Consider the following 18600-nt stretch of genomic DNA (forward strand, 5'->3'; position numbering starts at 1 on the left):
ATTGTGCACGTAAGCTTTTCACGCATATGTTCAATGTCCGGGAAATCATAGCTGCAATTGTTGGCTGTCGTGTTCCAGTTCGTGCTGCCATCCAATCTGAACTATCCTTTCTCGCGGTCATAACACCGTACTGCTGAGCTTGTTCCATCAGGGCATCTTTAAAATTTCCTTTATTCTATTTCTTATTTTTGCGTCTTTATTCTATTTGCAATTTACTTTCAAATGTTCTTTTGTTTTTCTTTTGTTCACTTTGCAATCGCTTTTTCTCCGCGCCAATCTCTTTTTCTCTTCGCCACACTTAACTTTCACCCGCTCAGAAAACTACAATGGTTTTTTTTTTTTAAATAATGCAGCTGTCAAAAATAGAAAAGACATTTATCCGATGTCGGCTTCCCCTTTCTCGACCTACGGCTTATGCGATGATGCCGCATTTTTCGTTCTCGCAGACATCAATCACGAACGAAAGGCGGATATCGGTCATCGCCCGACTATGACTCGGCGAAAATGGGGTTCTACCTTCTACGTAATATTCAAATATCTAGGTTTTTTTTTTATTATTCTTATTTAAACAAAAGAATCGGATTTTAGGTTATCTGTTTTGTATTCCAAATGTGTTCATCCAGCTCGTACTGCATCCTAAAATGTCGTTAGTTTTCGTGACGGTGCAAACCCGCGCCTTTGCGTAGCCGAGTCTATTCATTGTCTACGTCTTTATTGCAAATTGGACGTCTAATTATTACACCTAATCATTTTATTTTCGCTACGTTCGTCTACCGTGATAAAATTTTCACTTAAGAATGATTGATAGATCGTCTGGCAGTTCCTGAAGCTCTTTATGAACGCCGAACTTTCTCGCTTTGCATCATATATGAAATCATGTATGCGTGAAATGCGGAAGCCCCTGTAATATGGGCGGCCGTCACGAGGCCTGTCCTACGTTCTATACTTGCAAATGGTAAAAATTGGGTAAGGTTTGCCTACGGGCATCATGTCCAAAGGAGCCTAACAGTAAAAATATAGACGAAGAAACAAAATATAATACGACTGCACCGACTCCATCATAAACAGTTTTACTCCGGATCTGGTCTTCGACAAACGTCCACTGTTTTACGTCCTTTTCAAAGGTGCTCTACACAATTTCAAAGCGTAACTTGAACGTGTCCGTTATAGCTTCGCCCGTGCCAATTTTTCGAAAACGTGCGACACAGTTCATTTTCATCGGTGAACTAGTTTTTGAAACTGTAAAAATAACAAAACAATGGGAATGAAAATGGGTGTTGAAAATTCGGACAGGTTCGTTACATCGCATCGGATGGGTGAAACGAACAATAACGCAACTGGTAGTGCCGTGCACGGAGTCATCGTACGGAACGCGATCAAAACTTACGGTGTAGGAAGCAACCGCTATGCAGTCCTCAATGAGCTAAACATGACGGTTAAAAAAGGAACGATGTAAGCTATACATGTTTCACCTAAAAAATTCTCACGTATTCTAATACTGTGTGAAAGTCCGCCATTTTGTTTCGTGCAATTTATCAGCAACATTTATTACTTCATTGTATTACAGATATGGATTACTGGGAGCCAGTGGTTGTGGTAAGACAACTCTGTTAAGTTGTCTCGTCGGCCGTCGCAGTTTAAATAGCGGGGAGCTGTTAGTCTTGGGTCATGAGCCCGGCTCTTTAAACAGTGGGATACCCGGTCCAAAGGTCGGCTACATGCCCCAAGAATTGGCCCTGTATGGAAACTTCACTATCAAGGAGACGCTATTTTTCTTCGGTGGTATCTACAAGTTAAAGGCGACATTCATCAACTCGCAGTGTGAATTTCTGTCTAAATTGTTGGATTTGCCTCCGTGCGATCGTTACGTCCAGACGCTGAGCGGCGGTCAGCAGCGCCGCGTGTCGTTCGCCGTTGCGCTGTTTCACGAGCCGGAATTGCTTATTTTAGATGAACCAACTGTTGGTGTGGACCCTTTGCTAAGTCACAGGTGACGTCACATTAGTTTCTTTTTGTTTTATGTTTCAAAGCATTTCTTCGCCTTTCGTCGACGTTTGGTTTATATAACCCTTCCCAAGACCATTTCCAGGTAAATTAAATAGGTTTTTGCATACTCATCCTTAGATTTAAGAAAAGAAAGGATTGGTCTGTAAATGAACACCTGCATTTCCTTGAATAGCAACAAGACAATAAAAAATGAAGGAAGAGTTTGCAATTTCGTAGTTAGTCCCCCCTCCCTCTCTCCGGGATAAATAGGCCACTGTTTTTTTTTTTCCTGCAATGTGCACTGTATTGCGTAACGTCATCGAAAGGCAGTTGATCCCTGACACTCGTCTCGTTCACAGCATTTGGAATCACCTCGTGCGTCAAAGTACCGAACATGGAAGAACCGTCATCGTCACAACCCACTACATCGAAGAAGCACGTCAAGCTCACACGGTACTAGTTCAATGTAGAATGTTTCATTAAATGTCAATTATCTTTAAACATCGTCTCAAGTTTGCCAAAGTATTTTTTTTTTATGTTTCTTAAAGCATTTGCATTTCTCTTGTCACGTTATCAACGTCATGTTTTATTCGTAGGCTAACGCAAATTTGTGTGCCCATTTTCAGATTGGTATGATGCGTTCTGGTCGCTTGCTGGTCCAAGATTCACCCGAAAATCTGCTGAATAATTACAGAGCTCTGTCGCTAGAAGATGTCTTTCTTAAGCTGTGCATTAAAGATGATGGTAAGAATCCACTCGACCGTGAAACTGCGACAAATGCAAACGATTCAAATCCTGTTGCTGCTCCAATACGAAACTCGACAAGACGCAATTCGAATCTGGCGCGTAACATCAATCAAATTGACACATCAGAAACAGGTACTTACTAATAACAATCGCCATGCATCTTCATTCCGTTGATGGGTCCTTTTGCAATAGAACATCCGTCTTCCGGTAAGAGTCCGTGTTTCAAAATACCCCAGATGTCTGCGCACCGCATCGGCGCATTAATTCGAAAGAACTACATACTGTCCTTTCGAAATATTGGGTTTGTATTGTTCGCCTTTTCAAGTGTTAAGAAATTGATGGAGTTGATGTCTGATGTTCTTTTCGTTTATTGTTGTCAAGGATATTTTTGTTCACCTATTTTTTACCTGCTTTGCAAGCATCTCTGTTCAATGTGACCCTTGGGCACGAGCCGACTGGCCTCAGGATGGCGATCGTTAATGATGAGCTGGATGTTAACCAAGGACGCGTCTGCAATTACACGATGGATTGCGAATACTCGATGCTCAGCTGTCGTTATCTTCGATACATTAAAGACAATATTATACAGGCAAGTGCATTCTCTATACAAGTATAGTTTGAATATTCTAAAGGCGATTATTTAAAGGGTTTAATTGATTGGAAGCGCAGGTCCAGTATGCAAATGTATCGGATGCTTTGGAGGCCGGAAGAAAAGGCCAAGTCTGGGGAGTGGTACGTTTTAGCTGGAACTTTTCGAAAGAGTTTGAAATGCGGGAGTTGAATGGTGATGCAGCTGATTTAGCAAATATTATTGGCAGTCAAATTGGCATCAACATTGATTCTTCCAGTGAGTTGAAACTAATGGATTTTTGCATGTGCTTTCTAGTATGTACAAGTTTTTGACTTATGGTAACATTCGTGATGAATTCAGATCAACAAATTGGTTTGTTTATTGAAAAATGGCTTTTGGATGCCTTTGGAGACTTTGTCAGAGATTTTAGAAGAGCGTGTGGGAACGTGCCGGAAGCGGGTCTCTTACCTGTTGCGGTAGGTATTATTCTTTTCTTTTTGCGTTATGACGTTTATGTCTTGAACGATGGTTTGTTTCATTCGTTTGTTTTAAACGTTTAGTTTCTCGATCCAATCTACGGCCAAAAGAGCACCCCGTTCACCGAATTCATGGCACCTGGTCTAATCATATCGTAAATTTACCTTTTTTTTTACTTAACAAACGTAATTGTCGTGAACATTCAGTTTTCATGTTTGCACAAGGATCGTATACAACATGGCTGTTGCTCTAACGGCAGGCGTTTTCATCACTGAAAGGAAACAAGGTCTACTGGACCGCAGTTTAGTGGCAGGTACGTCGATTGCCAATTACAGACACTCAACAAAATTCTGAATAATTGAATGAACATTATCACAGGCGTGAAAATGCCTGAAATTTTGTTGAGTTACCTGATAAACCAGTTCACCGTTTTGGTTGGTCAAACGGCTTTGGTTTTCGTGGTTATGCTATTGGTGTTCAACATTCCGTGTCAAGGTAATCTAGCCGTTGCTGTATTGATCACTCTGCTGCAGGGTCTTGTCGGCATATCGTTTGGTAAGCTGAATTCTATTTTTAAATGGTTATCTTAAATTACGTATTCGTTTCTCACAAATTTAGGGTTGTTGATATCCACTGGATGCGATAATGAAATGGGTGCCCTTTCACTTTCACAGGCCAGTTTCCTTCCATTATTAGTTATCAGTGGCATCTGTTGGCCGATTGAAGGTATGCCGTTATATCTACGTAAGGTCGCCTATGTCATGCCGTTGACGTACGCCATCGAATCTGTGAGATGCATCTTTTCACGAGGATGGGGCGTAGAGAAATCCAACGTTTATGCCGGGATTTTGGTTAGTTTTGCGTGGATTTTCGCGTTCTTGGCTCTTTGCTTGATTGTCGCTCGTATTCGCAAGTTTGCCAGTTAAAACTCGGTGATTTGATTTAAGAGAATCGTTGACTTTTGTATGCCTTCGAGATTAAGTGAATGGAAGTCAAAATTAGTGTATCATTGGGTTTCTATTTTTACTCAGGTGTTACATTTTGAGCTTACAAAAAAGCGCATTTTAGTGTGTAGCTAACAAGCTTGCATTTTTAAAAAATATTCATGTTTAACTTTTCTAGAGCTTGTTAACTAAAAAATGTAAAAGCCGACCCAATTCGTCTAAACGAAAGTCAAGTTTTGTACCAGTTTTCCGCATATTTGGGTGTGTAGGTATTTTTTCATCCAATATTGGCAGGTTATGCAGATTTACAGCGGTAACGTTGATATGCTTGGACGAAATCCTGATTGTTACCTGATGAAAATTGTATGCGATGAAAGAACCAATATAGGAAAATTAAATGGTTTTCACTTAGTTCTTGCTGCTCGTCTTGATTTACAGTTTAATCGCTAATTTAAAATTTTGCAACGTTTTTCACTAGCATTTTTCCTAATTAAAACATTGCGATGGTTGGGGCAAATGAGTTTCCAGGACAATCAGTAGATAAATGGCGTATTCTGGCCAACGCTTCTTTTTCTGGGTAACGTAAAATAATTTTTAAATTCCCGGAGTGGATGTTTTTCAAATTTTAAGTTGTTTTAATTGCTAGAAAAATAATATAAGGTCAACTTTGTTTCTGCTTATGAATGGAAAGCGTGTCTACGTGCCACAGGTGTACTTAATAGGGCCCGGATTTTAGTTCGTGAGGAGCTGCATGCCATGTCGCCTAAAGCTTTCGCATTCACCAAGCAGGGATCCTGGAAAACCCAGATGGTAACCCTACGTTCGCTCCTTATTCGCAAACCTGTTGTGTTTTTTTAAAATCTGCAATCAGTCATTGAAAAGCTGAAGCGAAGGAGTTAAAAAGAAAGTGTTCTGGATACGTCATCAATTGGGTTTCGTGTGAGGTAGTAAAAATCACAAAACTTGATTTAAATAACAACGCAGTCGATTTTGAACATGAATTTTAATATTTAGTTCAGGAGTCATTTCGATACCCTGCGACCTTATTTTCATGGAGAAAATATATAAACGTTGTCAGCATTATCTGTTATATACTAAGTAGAATATCAAATTAGTCGGTACAAATTCCCATTAAATCTATTTTGTTAATTGTTTTATTTTCTAACTAGTATTACCACAAAAGTTCCTATATGAATAATAAAAGTAATTTTCGAACTTTTAATCCCCAAATTCACACTTTATTTGATTATTTAAAGACATTTTAACGTGCCTATCTTAAAATTTACAGATTCCCATTAGGGTCATTTCACGCGAAATCTGCCAATCAATGGCGCAAAAAAAAATTTATTTTTCTCCATCTCACGTCAAAATTAAAACATTAATTTTTAACATTTAAATATCTCCTAAACTAATTAAGCGAATCTGAATTTTGACCGCACCATCGATTAGCAGATTTCGCGTGGAATGACCCATTAATCGTTTTTTTTTTTTAAATATTTCTAACTGGTATTACCACACAAGACCCTATTTGAGTAAATGAAAGTTATTTTCGAACTTTTATTTACGTAAATCCCCACTTTAATGGATGCTGTTCTCTTCAAAAACTTGTTTGAGTCCGAAAGCGAAAGCATCCTAACAAATTAGAAGGTTAAAAATCCTTGAAAATCAAAGGTTCTAACTTGCGAATTTTTTTTATTTTGACATGGGATATAATAACCATGAAAACCAAAGGTTTTAACCTGTAAAATTCAGGTACACGTAAAAAAGGGTCGAAACGTTTGAAAATAAAACGTTTGATACTTCTGCTATTGGAAAACCAAACCTTTTGCTTTAAAATAAAAGGTTTGGAACCTTTGGTTTTCAAAACCATTTTTAACAGTGTATGTTTCGTAATACTGTTAAGACTTTACTTGATTTACAGGACCAAATTGCTCGTTATGGTATGAAATTTCATTATTATATCATTAAGTTCTAACGTCTTGTTTTCTCTAGAATGTGGATCCTGTTTCGAGTAACGTGACCTTCGGTGATTCATATAACAGCTCTGTCCAGCCGCATGGGTAGTGCCAAAACCAAATGACGAAAGAGAAAGGGAATGGATTCGAAAGCGTATTCCAGTCGGTAAAAAAAAAAACTTTACGTGTCGAAACAGATACTGTCTATCGTCAATTGCCCACTCACCCAGTCTTTTCATAGCTCTTAACATTACCAATTTCGTTTCTAGTGTCCCGAAAAGTGTTGCAAAATTTGTTTCTGTCGACATCATCGAACCCAGTTATCTAAGCTAAATATTCTAGGGTAATGGATGAAATTAGTAGCAGAGCAAAGAAAACCATTGATAATAATCATGCTGGAGTTCTTATTCGCAAAGCTGTTAAAACGTATGGTTCTGGAAAAAACAGTTGCACCGTGCTACAAGGACTGGACATGTCCGTTAAACGAGGAACCATGTAAGTATAGTAGCTACTAAATAAATTGTAATATTAATAATTCCTAATAATTCACAGATATGGACTCCTGGGAGCCAGTGGTTGTGGTAAAACGACCCTTTTAAGTTGCCTTGTTGGTCGTCGTGCTTTAAATAGCGGAGAGATATTGGTCTTGGGACATGAGCCCGGTTCTTCAAACAGCGGGGTCCCTGGTCCAAAGGTCGGCTACATGCCCCAAGAATTGGCGCTCTTTGGAAATTTCACCATCAAGGAGACCCTCTTTTTCTTCGGTGGTATCTACAGGTTAAAGGCGACATTCATCAACTCGCAGTGTGAATTTCTGTCTAAATTGTTGGATTTGCCTCCGTGCGATCGTTACGTCAAGACGCTGAGCGGCGGTCAGCAACGTCGCGTATCGTTCGCCGTTGCGCTGTTTCACGAGCCGGAATTGCTTATTTTAGATGAACCAACTGTTGGTGTGGACCCAGTACTTCGATACAGGTAATTGGGTAATTTTTGTAAGCTGTTTTATTCGCTGTCATTTAGAACAAATGCAACCTTGTTAAAGAACAGGGGTTTTATTAGTTCATTAAAAGATTATACATTTTATACATTTACTGAGAAATTAAACACAAGAATCACATTTACCATTATTAATTTCCATGTTTTTCTTCATTTACCTCCAATCACAGCATCTGGAATCATCTCATTCAGCAAAGTGCCCAGCATGGAAAAACAGTCATAGTCACAACCCATTACATCGAAGAAGCACGACATGCTCACACGGTATGACTAAAACAGAATTGGCTTATTAACGATTTGAAATAAAATAAATGACGCAAAATGTATTGCCGTGTAGATTGGAATGATGCGGACCGGTCGGTTGTTAGTAGAGGATTCGCCTGATAATCTACTAAGGAAATTTCAGCTCTCTTCGTTGGAGGATGTCTTTGTCCAATTTTGTTTGAAAGACGACGGTAGACGTTCAATCGAACAACTTAGCATAACCGAATCAAACGCTGCAATTTGTGAACCGACTGACGTTTTTCCGCCTGGAACACCTTCTCGTGAAAGGGACGTCAATGTAGCCCCTGACAATCCCTCTTGCCATTCTGAAATGGCCAGCTCTCGTCAAAGTAATGACGTTAAAGATGACAATGTTAACTTTAAAGTAAAGAAACACCAAAGTTTTAGCTTTAAAAGCATTTTGCCGTGTCCTCATCGTCTTGCCGTTCTCATTCGCAAGAACTATTTGATGTCATTCCGCAACATTGGGTAGAATTTCTTAGATATTACCGAAATCGATTTAATATTGACATTTTGATTGTTTAGTTTGTTTCTGGTGACCTTCTTAATGCCTATTTTCCAATCAGCTGTGGCGAACATCACTCTTGGGAACGAGCCTACAGGTCTCAGGATGGCCATCGTCAATGATGAGGTTGATCTGGGTGTAGGACGTGTTTGTACAAATGCGACGGATTGCGAGTATTCCATGCTTAGTTGTCGTTATCTTCGATACATAAGCGACAATATAATTCAGGTTAAATATTTTGTTAGATTGAGCGGTGTTGAATGGCCTAATTATTCAGGTAATAAGAGCAGGTTCCCTACGAAAATGTCTTCGACGCTGTGGAGGCTGGAAAAAGAGGTCACGTCTGGGGCGTCATCCACTTCGGCAGAAACTTTACTGAAGAATTCGAAATGAGGGAATGGGCAGTAGAATTAGATAACATCATTGGCAGACGGATTAACGTTCAAATGGATTCATCTAGTGAGTAGACGAAAGTTTAAATATTTTGGATTTTCTTATTAAATTTCTGTGGCACTTGAAGATCAACAGATTGCTATATTTATCCAAAAATGGCTTGTTGAAGCATTTAGTGATTTTTCGAAAGATTTTATGAAAGTATGTGGACACAATCCGGGAGCAGGAGACATGCCTCTTACGGTATAGTTATTTTATGTTTGAACTTTGCATTTATCCGGAAAGGTCTTGTAAACTTTGTTTTTCTATTTCCACAATTTAACCTTAAATTTGCTTCCGTCATTTAGTTCGTCGATCCAGTTTATGGTCGGAAAGATACACCGTTCACCGAATTTATGGCTCCTGGTCTTATGATATCGTAAGTGTCTTAACTATACCATAAACAATTTCCTTTTTACTAATTAAATTAATTTTACCGCGTACCAGGATTGTTTACTCTGCTGCTCTTCTCTTAACGGCAGCCACGTTGGTCACAGAAAAAGAACAAGGTCTTCTAGATCGTAGTCTAGTAGCTGGTACATGGATTCGAACATTTGAAGTATTTTCTAACACTTGGTTCATCAATTATAGTTTTTTTACAGGCGTTCAAATGAATGAGATTTTGATTGGTAACTTGACGAGCCAAGTTTCTTCGATGTTTGGCCAAACAGCGTTGATTGTATTGGGAATGCTGTGGATTTTCAACGTCCCCTGTAACGGTAATCTAGCACTAGCTGTGTCAATCACTCTAGTTCAAGGATTAGTCGGCATGTGTTTCGGTACGTCATCGACTATCGTTTGATTTTCTAATCTGTTAAAATGCTTATTGAATTTTGGGAAATTCTAGGTTTGCTGATAGCCGCTGTTTGCGACAACTTGAATGGCGTTGTTTTTCTTACGGCTGCAAACTATTTGCCAGTTTTTATTATGGGTGGAGTTCTGTGGCCAACTGAGGGGTTGCATTATTATTTAAGAAGTGCGGTTTATTTTCTTCCATCGACGAGTGCCATAGAAGCTCTTAGATCTATAATGACCCGTGGATGGGGATTAGAAAAAGCTGCTGTTTATGGAGGTTTTCTTGTGAGTTTCGCATGGATTTGTGGGCTGTTGATACTCTGCTTAATTGTAATGCGGTTTTATAAGAATTCCAGTTAGAAAAAATCAGTGTTTTTTGTTATAACTAACGAATAGATAGGAACGTATAATCTTAACTGGTTTATCGAATTGCTCATTTTGCAAAAATTATATCTAAAGTTATTCAAATCTTTCATGTTATCTTATTTGGCTCAGTTATCGCTTAATTGCGCTTTAATATTAGATTGTAATACATAGTCATGCCATTAAATTGTAATCAGAAACCTTAAGCACACTTTTAGGTTAGACAGTTGAATTTATTGAATGGAGGATACGTCTAGGTGCGTCTAGGTGTAAAGAGATCAGTAAGTCGACTAGAGCCTAAAGCCTCGCTTACACTAGAGGTTTTTCTTAAGCTTTTAGTTCCTTAATCTTTTAATAATATAATATACTTAAATAATATCTTATAATAAATAGCAGTACATATATAATATCTTATAATAATACCTTAACTTCTTAAAATTAAAAGCTTAAAAGCTTAAAAAACCCTCTAGTGTAAGCGAGGCTTAATGGTGGAGATACAGTGGTTTGTACTTTGTTGCACGTGGTATCGCTAGGTGGCGATAGACACCGTCAACATTTACTTCAGTTCGTTCACTAGGAGACATCGACGAAGAATTCTTTTGGATTTGGGGCTTGATACCAATGTTAAAATTATTTAAATAGTTAAAGCAGGTAGTTGATTAGTTTCACAAATCCTCTACAAGAGGCATTTGAAAGACTTTCTCTTCATTCACCTTGGCATTCGAATACATAACGAAAGTGTGTAGCTGATGGTGAGTTTGGTACACATGTCAAAAATAGATAAACGTGAACAAACCTGTAATTTAAAGAGGCGTGCCTTTCTTTAGACAGTAGTGAAATGATTACCGTTAACCAAATTGCTAAGTTTATGGGAAGATGAGGATTTCGGTCAACGAGCAAGTATTTTTTCCTTACTCCAATTGTTTATTATGTTTAGCAATGAGAACTGTATGATACACATTAGATGATTCTTTCAGAAGCTTCTTTTTTAAACTGTAGATTTTAATCGTTGCTTACGGTTATCGGAAGTCACTTCGACCGAAGCGGCTTGTTAAAAAAAAAAGTATTTTGCCTTAGCTTGTTGTGTTGTATCAATAGTAGAAGCTAAAAATTCTTTCCAACATGATTGCTTAAAATATTCTATGATTTATCGTTACCCGCCATTTCCGTTTGTGTAGTCTGTCGAGCAACGTATCGCATTATGAGAGTTGAATTAAGCAGGAAGGATGTGGTGTCTTGTTATCTCGTTTTATTTTTTTAATAAGAGAAGCCTTTGTAAAATCAACTGAAGCAGGTGCTGAGATTCATTTCATTAGTAAACTTTAAGCAAGTAACAACCCCTTTCTCTGTGGAAAATAACCTGCTGCGCAGAACCAGATGCGTCCAAAAGATCATCTTTTTTTACATCTGGTGCTTCTTTGTACCATGGTTTCGTTGACAGCCGCCCAATTCTGGAACTCGTCAACGGACACAAGCTTTTTCATTTCTGTTCCAGAGGAAAGAGAAGAAAACAATTTCACGATTCCAAAGCGTCTTCCTTGGCAGGAGGCTTCGGAGCATTGCATCCGACTTAACGGAGGTCTCCCTCGTGCGAGCCATTTTGATGTAATTTAGATTTTAAAACATTATGTTACAACATTATAGAAAACAAATTTATCTCCACCTTTTAGTTGCTTCTAAACTCATCTGTTTGGACTGCAGAGCAGCCAGTATGGATAGGACTGAGTTGGATAGAAGGCCGGCTTCAATGGATGGGTCACGTACCGAGTAATTTCCCTCTAACTTCTTCACTCCGAGAAAATTCTAAATGATATTAATCATGTTTAGTGGAGGAGCTGAATATGACAGCGATTCAGTACTATGCTGAGAGAAGAGTTGATCCGGCCAAATCGTGCTATTCTATGGATCAAAATAAAGTTATTACAGAAACGTCCTGTCATCAGCAACTGCCTTACGTTTGCGTTATGGTAGTCGGGGACGAAGCGGAGGAAAGTTCACCGGGTAAGGAAGTATTTTTAGATTTGACCATTATTTTGCTATGTTATAAGTTGGCAGAATAAAATTATTATTGACAAAATGTAAGCAGGTAGAGACATTAAACCGGATTTAATTCCTGGTGGAAAGTATAGGTCTCATTCGCCTTTTTTGGTGATCGAACCTTCGGCTGAGGAGGGCTCTAATTTATCCTGTCAAGTTAATCCTGTCGAATTGACAGATTGCTTGCGGTACCAGTTTCGTTGGCTGAGAAATGGAGCTTTCAAATCAGAATTTGATGGCAACGTGGTTAGTACCGCTTTCATTTGTTTATAAGAATCTAAGGTTTATTTTGCCAAACTGTTGATCTTACATTTGAATGCAGAGTATTTCAGATTCAAATTTCGGATTCGGATCCGGAGAGGCTTCACTGATCGCAAAAAATCTGTGGTGGATTTTGAATTGGACTGGAAAAGTTGCCTGTGAAGTAGTGTGCGCTTCATCGGGAAAAGCTTACCGCTCTAAAGAACAGATTTTGGTTTTTCCTCAATCTGTTAGCTTGCGAGTCGAATTCCAGTTCAAAACAATCAATTTTTCAGCCATGCAAAATTACTTTGAGATGTTCATGCAACCTGAGGTATTAGTCTCAATGAATTTTTAACATTTGTCGTTTAAATTCAATTTTTCTTTCGTTTTTGTGTATAGCTTAGGAACCAAACAGGTATCCCATCCCAACTGTTGCCAGTTTTTCACTTGGATTATCCGCCATTCTTGTCTTATCCTGAAAATTCTACCAACACATACAGTTTTTATGTCCATTGGGCTAATATGGTACTCGTGCAAATTGTTCTATTTCGTAGCTATATTTAAAACCGCATTTGTCTTGATCAATATGGCAATCGTTAGGACTCAAATGGAACGCAAAAATTAAGCGTTTTCTTACGAAACGTTCAAAATTCGGATACATTCAGTTACTGGATGAGCTTGGTTGATGGTGTCGGCATAAAATACGAAGAGTATTTCCAAAAAGTTCAAGTGATTATGCTTAATTATTGCCTCGACGGAGAAACAGACCCAACTTTAGTGTTCGCCAATCAAGCCACATCGTCCACAGCATCTGATTCGCGCTACCGTGACGAAGATTTACACGAATGTCGTTACGCTACTAGCCAGTGTAAAGCTGATTGGTTCAATTCGACCAGATTCGTTAAACGGACAACGCGGCCCTACGTACGGCAATTTCATATTACTTTTACTGCTCAAAAATGCTCAAAATTGTTGGCTAAATCCTATGCAGGTCTGTTTGAATTGCATGGCTTCCTTTCACGACTTCAACGGACGTTGTTTGAAAATCATCAAGCCACTGCCGTTTTCCAAAAGTATTGCTCAATGCATGGCTGAATATCAGATCGATGAAGTCGATAAATTGTGGGAAATGTCCGAATGGATTCGGTTCGTACTTGATTGGATTGATGAGAGCAAGAAATCAAGTACAAAGAAAACTTTGGATCTAAATCAGTTATGGCTTCCAGTGCAAAGAAGAACGAATATGGGACCTTTACGACCTATATGGCCCTGGACGAATTTCGCAGGTAAACTGGGTTGGATAAGTAACACTTTTTCTTTGACAGTTTTTAACGACCGTTGTTTCAAAGTTGAAGAAGGACTTGTGGAAATTCCATGGGTCGAAAAACTGCAATATTTTGTAGGTCGCGCTGGATTGCTAGCTGATTGGAGCAAACTCAATGCTTCATTAAATTGCTTGAAATTGGACACAAAAACGAGAACGCTGGAAAGTGCTCTGTGCACTGAAAATATCCCGATGATTTGCATTAGGCCAAGGCTGAAGTCCATCTACTCCGACGTCATGGGAACCGGGAACTTCACAAGGAATGGCCAATGCCCGTTGGGCTGGATAACCTCTAGATTAATCGTCGGAAGAAACTATTGCTACAAGGCATTCCGTGGTGTAGAAGTCACATTTGACGAAGCTAAAGTGGAGTGTAGAACAAGAGGAGGACATCTAGCTATAGCTACTGAGCTTTCGACTTCGGCCGTTTTGTTAGACATGCTCATTAGCAATTTTAGTGATCCGCGTGGTGGGTCTATGTGGATTGGTCTGGAGAGAAATCCAGACGGATATAAGTGGATTGATCATTCTAGCTGGACATACCAACATCAAGTCTATTGGGGAAATGGTGAGATGGCACCTATTGGCGAACCAGAAAATGACGACATCTATGGAGTCTCGCTAGATTTTGTTGAATCATCCGTTAGTCGTATAATTGCTTCGTGGCAACTTCAGCCGAAGGAAAGCAGGTTAAGGAGGTTTTTATGCCAGCAGGAAATATTTCCACAACAGCAATTAACTCTCCAAATGCAATTAGATTATGCGTTCAGACCTTTGGTATCAATTCAAGAAATACCTTTACATTTACGAGAGATAGATCGTCAAACTGAAATTCACAACAGAACTCTTCTAGAAGAAATCCAACCACGTGAAGTCGCAGACAATGAACCACCTTCACTCTCTTTATTGACCTGTTTTCTGGAGAACTCAACTTTCGCCGAGAATTACGGTGCATTAAACCAAACCACTGTAAACTTCAGTGTCATCAATCACGCTGATACTCGCAACGTGAGTCTGATGGAATGGCAAGCAATAGAAATCAGCTGCGAAACATGGGACGAATGGTCAACTGAGAATTTGAAAGCTTCGTGGGTCATGTCCTACATGGGACGTGGGTGGTTTTCGTACATAGTTACTCTGAAACATAGAACCGAACAATATCGGACCGAACATCACGATGCAAGTTTCCGAGCTAGTAGTATTCAACGAGAATCATACAAGCACTTGGGTGTGCATGATACGTTTATTCGCCAATTCTTCGAGCTTCATCCTCAATACGTTGGCCAGTTTGTGTCTCCTGCTGATCCTGTGGCCTTCGAAGCTGAGCCTTCTCCTAGCAAATCTTTGCTAATCAAGTATCGCATTGTCATGATGATGATGATGCCTTCGAGAAAGAAAAGAGTAGTATACGAAATCGACGACCGTGACCCTACGCCTACCAGTAGCGAAGAAGTCTTTTTGGAAGACCTAAGGTCTTACTTTTCTTCAAATCCAAGTTTTGATGGACCATTCAGTGGAAAGCTTGACTTTGTAAATGTGAGGTCGGCAGACTTTTGCCCTAGCGAAAGTACAACTGTCGACGGGAAACTCTCTTGGCCAAGGGCAGCAATCGGGTCTAGAGTGACACCAATTCCTCATTGCGTCACACCAGACGGACGCATGCTGAGGCGACGCTGTCTCGGCAACCAATTTACTGGAGGTTACTGGGAATCGCTGGACCAATATCAGGTGCGTTGATTTTAAACAACATTTTTGATTAACATGATTCATTACTTGGAGTTTTCTGTCAAGACTGGTTGCGTGAAGACATCTCCACTCTTTGATCAACTTAACTCAAGCAGTTGGTGGTTGGGAGAATTGGGGAGAAGTGGCACTCTTGAGACGATCCGGAAATCAACTAACGACTGGAATCCTAATCCAGCTGAATTGGAGCTGGTAGGAAACTTGCTGTTCATGCTCAGCACCCACAGGCCTGACGAAGTTCTAAACAAAGAAGATGTTGACAACTTTAACGCCGTTCTTCATCAAGTAATATTCTTCATTATAAATAGTGCTATCGATTTACTAACAGTATCAACATATCGAATCATAGATCAATAGTTTAAAAATGGAAACTCTTATTCGAGCTCAGCAATCATCGGCTTTTTCTTCGGATCTGTCTCGAGCAACAGAACGTTTTTTTGCTAGGATCAATATGATGCCGGACCATGACGGACAGCGAAATGAACCAACGTTTCAACGATTCAACCTGGAACTACCGTTTGTAGCTGTCACTTCATGGGAACGTTCGAAGGAGCATAAAAACGACAGTGTTATTGGGTTCACAGTGTCAACAAATGAAAGCGGCATTGTTCACTCTGATGCCTTGTTTAACGCTGCGACATTTGAAAAGATTCAAGGGTCCAACGTGACGGCCCTGCTCCCTTTCCAGACAAATTTCAACGAAAGAGAACAAGTTATGTTCGTTGCTTACCCAGACAGCCGATTGGTTGATGCTTCAGCAGCTTCTGGCCGATTTTCTTCGGCCGTTTTTATGTCTGAATCGTCCTATCCACAGCGTTGGCGTCAAAGCGAGCACTTGTTTACTGGTAATGGTGGAATGATTCAGGTCAAGCTGTTTCCTCATCCATACCTTCTGACGAAACCACTCACGCTCTTTTTTCGACCGAGGATTCCCACTACTGCTGAAAACAGACATCTTCTGCGTTGTGTTTTCTGGGACGATAAAATAAATTTAGGCAACGGTGGCTGGTCTACGGATGGATGCTGGCTGGAAGGTAGCAGAAACGGTATGGAAGTATGTCATTGCAACCACTTGTCAACCTTCACGCTTCTCGTTTCTCGTTCGGAGAAAGAATTGCAGTCTACCGTCCACGGGGCTATCTTGAATTTCATAACTCTGCTGGGTTCTTCAGCTTCAATCTTAGGACTGTTGCTCATTTTGACTACATTTGCCATTTTTCCGACGTGGAGAAAACCTCTTGGTCACAAATTTCTAGTTCAGCTCTCAGCTGCGTTAGTTCTTCTACTGATCATTTTCGTTGCTGGAGTGGACCGTGTCGATAATAGTAAAGGATGTCGTGTGACTGCCATCTTCTTGCATTACTTCCTACTGGCTACGTTTTGCTGGATGACCATTGAAGCTTACCATCAATACCAGCGTTTTGTCAAAGTCTTTGGGACTTACATGCCTCGTTTTCTGTTGAAAGCCAGCGTAGTGGCTTGGACCGTTCCATTAGTTCCAGTCATCACCGTCCTTATCTACGATGTGGATTCGTATACAGGAAGTGAAGGATACTGCTGGATACGTCCGACTGTCTTCTATTTTTCTGTTCTCATTCCGGTGATCATTCTCTTTCTAATCAATCTTATTTTATTCGCCCTTGTCGTCCGTAGTATCGCTGCTTCAGGACGGGGATTGCGGACCAATCAGTCGGAGAGCAAACAAGCGAAAGAAAAATTCGTGGCTTCCCTAATGAATTTTATTTTGCTGGGAATGTCCTGGATTTTCGGTTTTTTTGCAATCGGTCCAACCAACTCTGTTATTTTTTCCTACCTGTTTTGCGTAACCACAACTTTTCAGGGCTTCTTTCTGTTCGTCCTGTATGTTGGTAGAGATCCATCTGCCCGTCAGTTGTGGCTTAAATGGTTTGGATTTGGTAAATCGGATTCAAACAGCCAGAAAAACTCAAAAGCCACATCGTCTGCTGTTGGCAACTCCAATCATGGCGAGTCGCATTCTACGACCAGTACCGCAGTACCTGAGTCCACTTCTACATCCGTCTTCTCTAACTCCCGTGAACGGACGAACAAAGGTATCAATAAGAAGCTTCTACAGCCCCAGCAAGAAGTATCAACTAGTGTTTAATTGCAGACATAGTTACGACAAGTATTTTACTCCATGTAAGTTATCATGTTAACTACTTCTCATTGGAATATTTATCAATATATATTGGCTCGTTAAAGAAAACGCTGATCGTATGAGTTCGATATTCCTGATAATAATCAATAAGAACACTAATGACAAATAAGTTGTTATTTAAGTCCTCAAAGGAAATGTTGGTGTGCAAATTTTTTAAGTTTCAAAGCTAGAAAACAATAAGATCGACGTTAGTTATTGCTTACGATATGAGGAAGTGTTCGTGTGCCGCAGGTGTGCTTAATGATGTTTTGGATATCCACTTTGAACAGCGAGTTTCTTTTCCGCCAAGCAGTCAACCTGGCAAACATTGATGGTAAAAGTCAATGTCCGCTCCTTATTCGCAAACCTGTTTTGGACTTTATCTATAATCAGTGTAAATGAAAAGGTGAAGCCAAAAATTAAAAGAAAGTTAGTTTTTTTTTAAATATGGCCTAAATTGTCTTTCTTGTGAACTGTACAAATTACAAAACTAGAATTTACGTATATAACACATGAAAATGCGTTATTGATTTTTAACATGAATTTAGAACTGGAATAATTTCAAGGCTCAGCGGTCCTTTTTTGTCCGCACATTGTTCGCATTATCGTGAAATTTTATTAGTAGGCTAATTGCCTAATTCTGTTAAAAGTTAATTGACGTACGGGACACGTTTGCTCAATTTAGGCATGAAATTTCTTGATAATATTGATATGTTGTTATATAAGTAAAATTTTCATAAAACATTTGTGAATCTCGTTTGAATAAACGCGGCCTTCAAGTAGCAACAAAAGATGAACAAAAAAGGAAGAAGAACTGGATTAGAAAGCGCACTACATTCGTTAAAAAATAACCTACTCCGCATGTAACGTGCCGTATTTTTCTCTCATGTCGAAACATATACTTTTCATCGTCGATTGGCCACTAACCTAGTGTTCGTATAGCTCGCAACATTTCCATTTTCATTTATTCCCAAAAAGTGTCGTAAAATTTGTTTCTTTCACCAACTTCAACTCTAGTTTTCTAGGTTGAATATTCCAG

The 18600-nt window shown here is 39.5% G+C and overlaps 3 protein-coding genes across 8 annotated transcripts; all 3 read left to right on the plus strand.

The window, feature by feature from the left end:
- Positions 1–1055: 1055 nt before the first annotated feature.
- Positions 1056–5136, plus strand: LOC116921492 (ABC transporter G family member 20). Its single transcript, XM_032927824.2, has 12 exons — positions 1056–1452; positions 1568–1990; positions 2346–2439; positions 2613–2865; positions 2926–3034; positions 3115–3322; positions 3403–3580; positions 3665–3780; positions 3865–3935; positions 4006–4094; positions 4160–4336; positions 4400–5136. The coding sequence occupies exons 1-12, from the start codon at positions 1259–1261 to the stop codon at positions 4705–4707; spliced, it is 2220 nt and encodes a 739-aa protein (XP_032783715.2). The 5' UTR covers positions 1056–1258; the 3' UTR covers positions 4708–5136.
- A 1542-nt stretch (positions 5137–6678) lies between these two features.
- Positions 6679–10243, plus strand: LOC116934276 (ABC transporter G family member 20). Its single transcript, XM_032941842.2, has 11 exons — positions 6679–7175; positions 7233–7655; positions 7847–7940; positions 8014–8429; positions 8487–8694; positions 8757–8925; positions 8987–9102; positions 9207–9277; positions 9346–9434; positions 9501–9677; positions 9746–10243. Exons 1-11 carry the CDS (start codon positions 7027–7029, stop codon positions 10051–10053), a joined length of 2220 nt encoding a protein of 739 aa, XP_032797733.2. The 5' UTR covers positions 6679–7026; the 3' UTR covers positions 10054–10243.
- Positions 10244–10388: 145 nt separating this feature from the next.
- LOC116921485 lies at positions 10389–18596 on the plus strand. Of its 6 annotated transcripts, XM_045172549.1 has the most exons (13): positions 10389–10808; positions 10884–10956; positions 11498–11661; positions 11727–11823; positions 11884–12057; positions 12140–12339; positions 12416–12667; positions 12736–12861; positions 12937–13260; positions 13328–13622; positions 13686–15388; positions 15452–15688; positions 15753–17630. In XM_045172549.1, exons 4-13 carry the CDS (start codon positions 11808–11810, stop codon positions 17526–17528), a joined length of 5103 nt encoding a protein of 1700 aa, XP_045028484.1. In that variant the 5' UTR covers positions 10389–10808; positions 10884–10956; positions 11498–11661; positions 11727–11807; the 3' UTR covers positions 17529–17630. The 6 variants fall into 6 exon arrangements, with proteins under 6 accessions (XP_045028484.1, XP_032783697.2, XP_032783700.2 ...); XM_032927806.2 differs by lacking the exon at positions 10884–10956 and having other exon boundaries at positions 11434–11661; XM_032927809.2 differs by lacking the exon at positions 10884–10956.
- Positions 18597–18600: the final 4 nt, after the last annotated feature.

Source organism: Daphnia magna, linkage group LG4 (genome assembly GCF_020631705.1).
Source record: "Daphnia magna isolate NIES linkage group LG4, ASM2063170v1.1, whole genome shotgun sequence".
Classification (NCBI taxonomy): domain Eukaryota; kingdom Metazoa; phylum Arthropoda; class Branchiopoda; order Diplostraca; family Daphniidae; genus Daphnia; species Daphnia magna.

What these genes read in the sequence shown, in the direction of transcription:
- LOC116934276 (XM_032941842.2), top strand. Translation starts at nt 7,027, where the DNA reads ATGGATGAAATTAGTAGCAGAGCAAAGAAAACCATTGATAATAATCAT. An exon ending in CGTTCAAATGGATTCATCTA is followed by an intron (nt 8,926 to 8,986) that starts GTGAGTAGACGA and finishes TGGCACTTGAAG; the next exon opens with ATCAACAGATTGCTATATTT. An exon ending in AGATCGTAGTCTAGTAGCTG is followed by an intron (nt 9,435 to 9,500) that starts GTACATGGATTC and finishes GTTTTTTTACAG; the next exon opens with GCGTTCAAATGAATGAGATT.
- LOC116921485 (XM_032927806.2), top strand. An exon ending in CAGAATTTGATGGCAACGTG is followed by an intron (nt 12,340 to 12,415) that starts GTTAGTACCGCT and finishes ATTTGAATGCAG; the next exon opens with AGTATTTCAGATTCAAATTT. An exon ending in AATCGCTGGACCAATATCAG is followed by an intron (nt 15,389 to 15,451) that starts GTGCGTTGATTT and finishes TTTTCTGTCAAG; the next exon opens with ACTGGTTGCGTGAAGACATC.
- LOC116921492 (XM_032927824.2), top strand. Translation starts at nt 1,259, where the DNA reads ATGGGAATGAAAATGGGTGTTGAAAATTCGGACAGGTTCGTTACATCG. An exon ending in TTAAAGACAATATTATACAG is followed by an intron (nt 3,323 to 3,402) that starts GCAAGTGCATTC and finishes TTGGAAGCGCAG; the next exon opens with GTCCAGTATGCAAATGTATC. An exon ending in GGACCGCAGTTTAGTGGCAG is followed by an intron (nt 4,095 to 4,159) that starts GTACGTCGATTG and finishes ACATTATCACAG; the next exon opens with GCGTGAAAATGCCTGAAATT.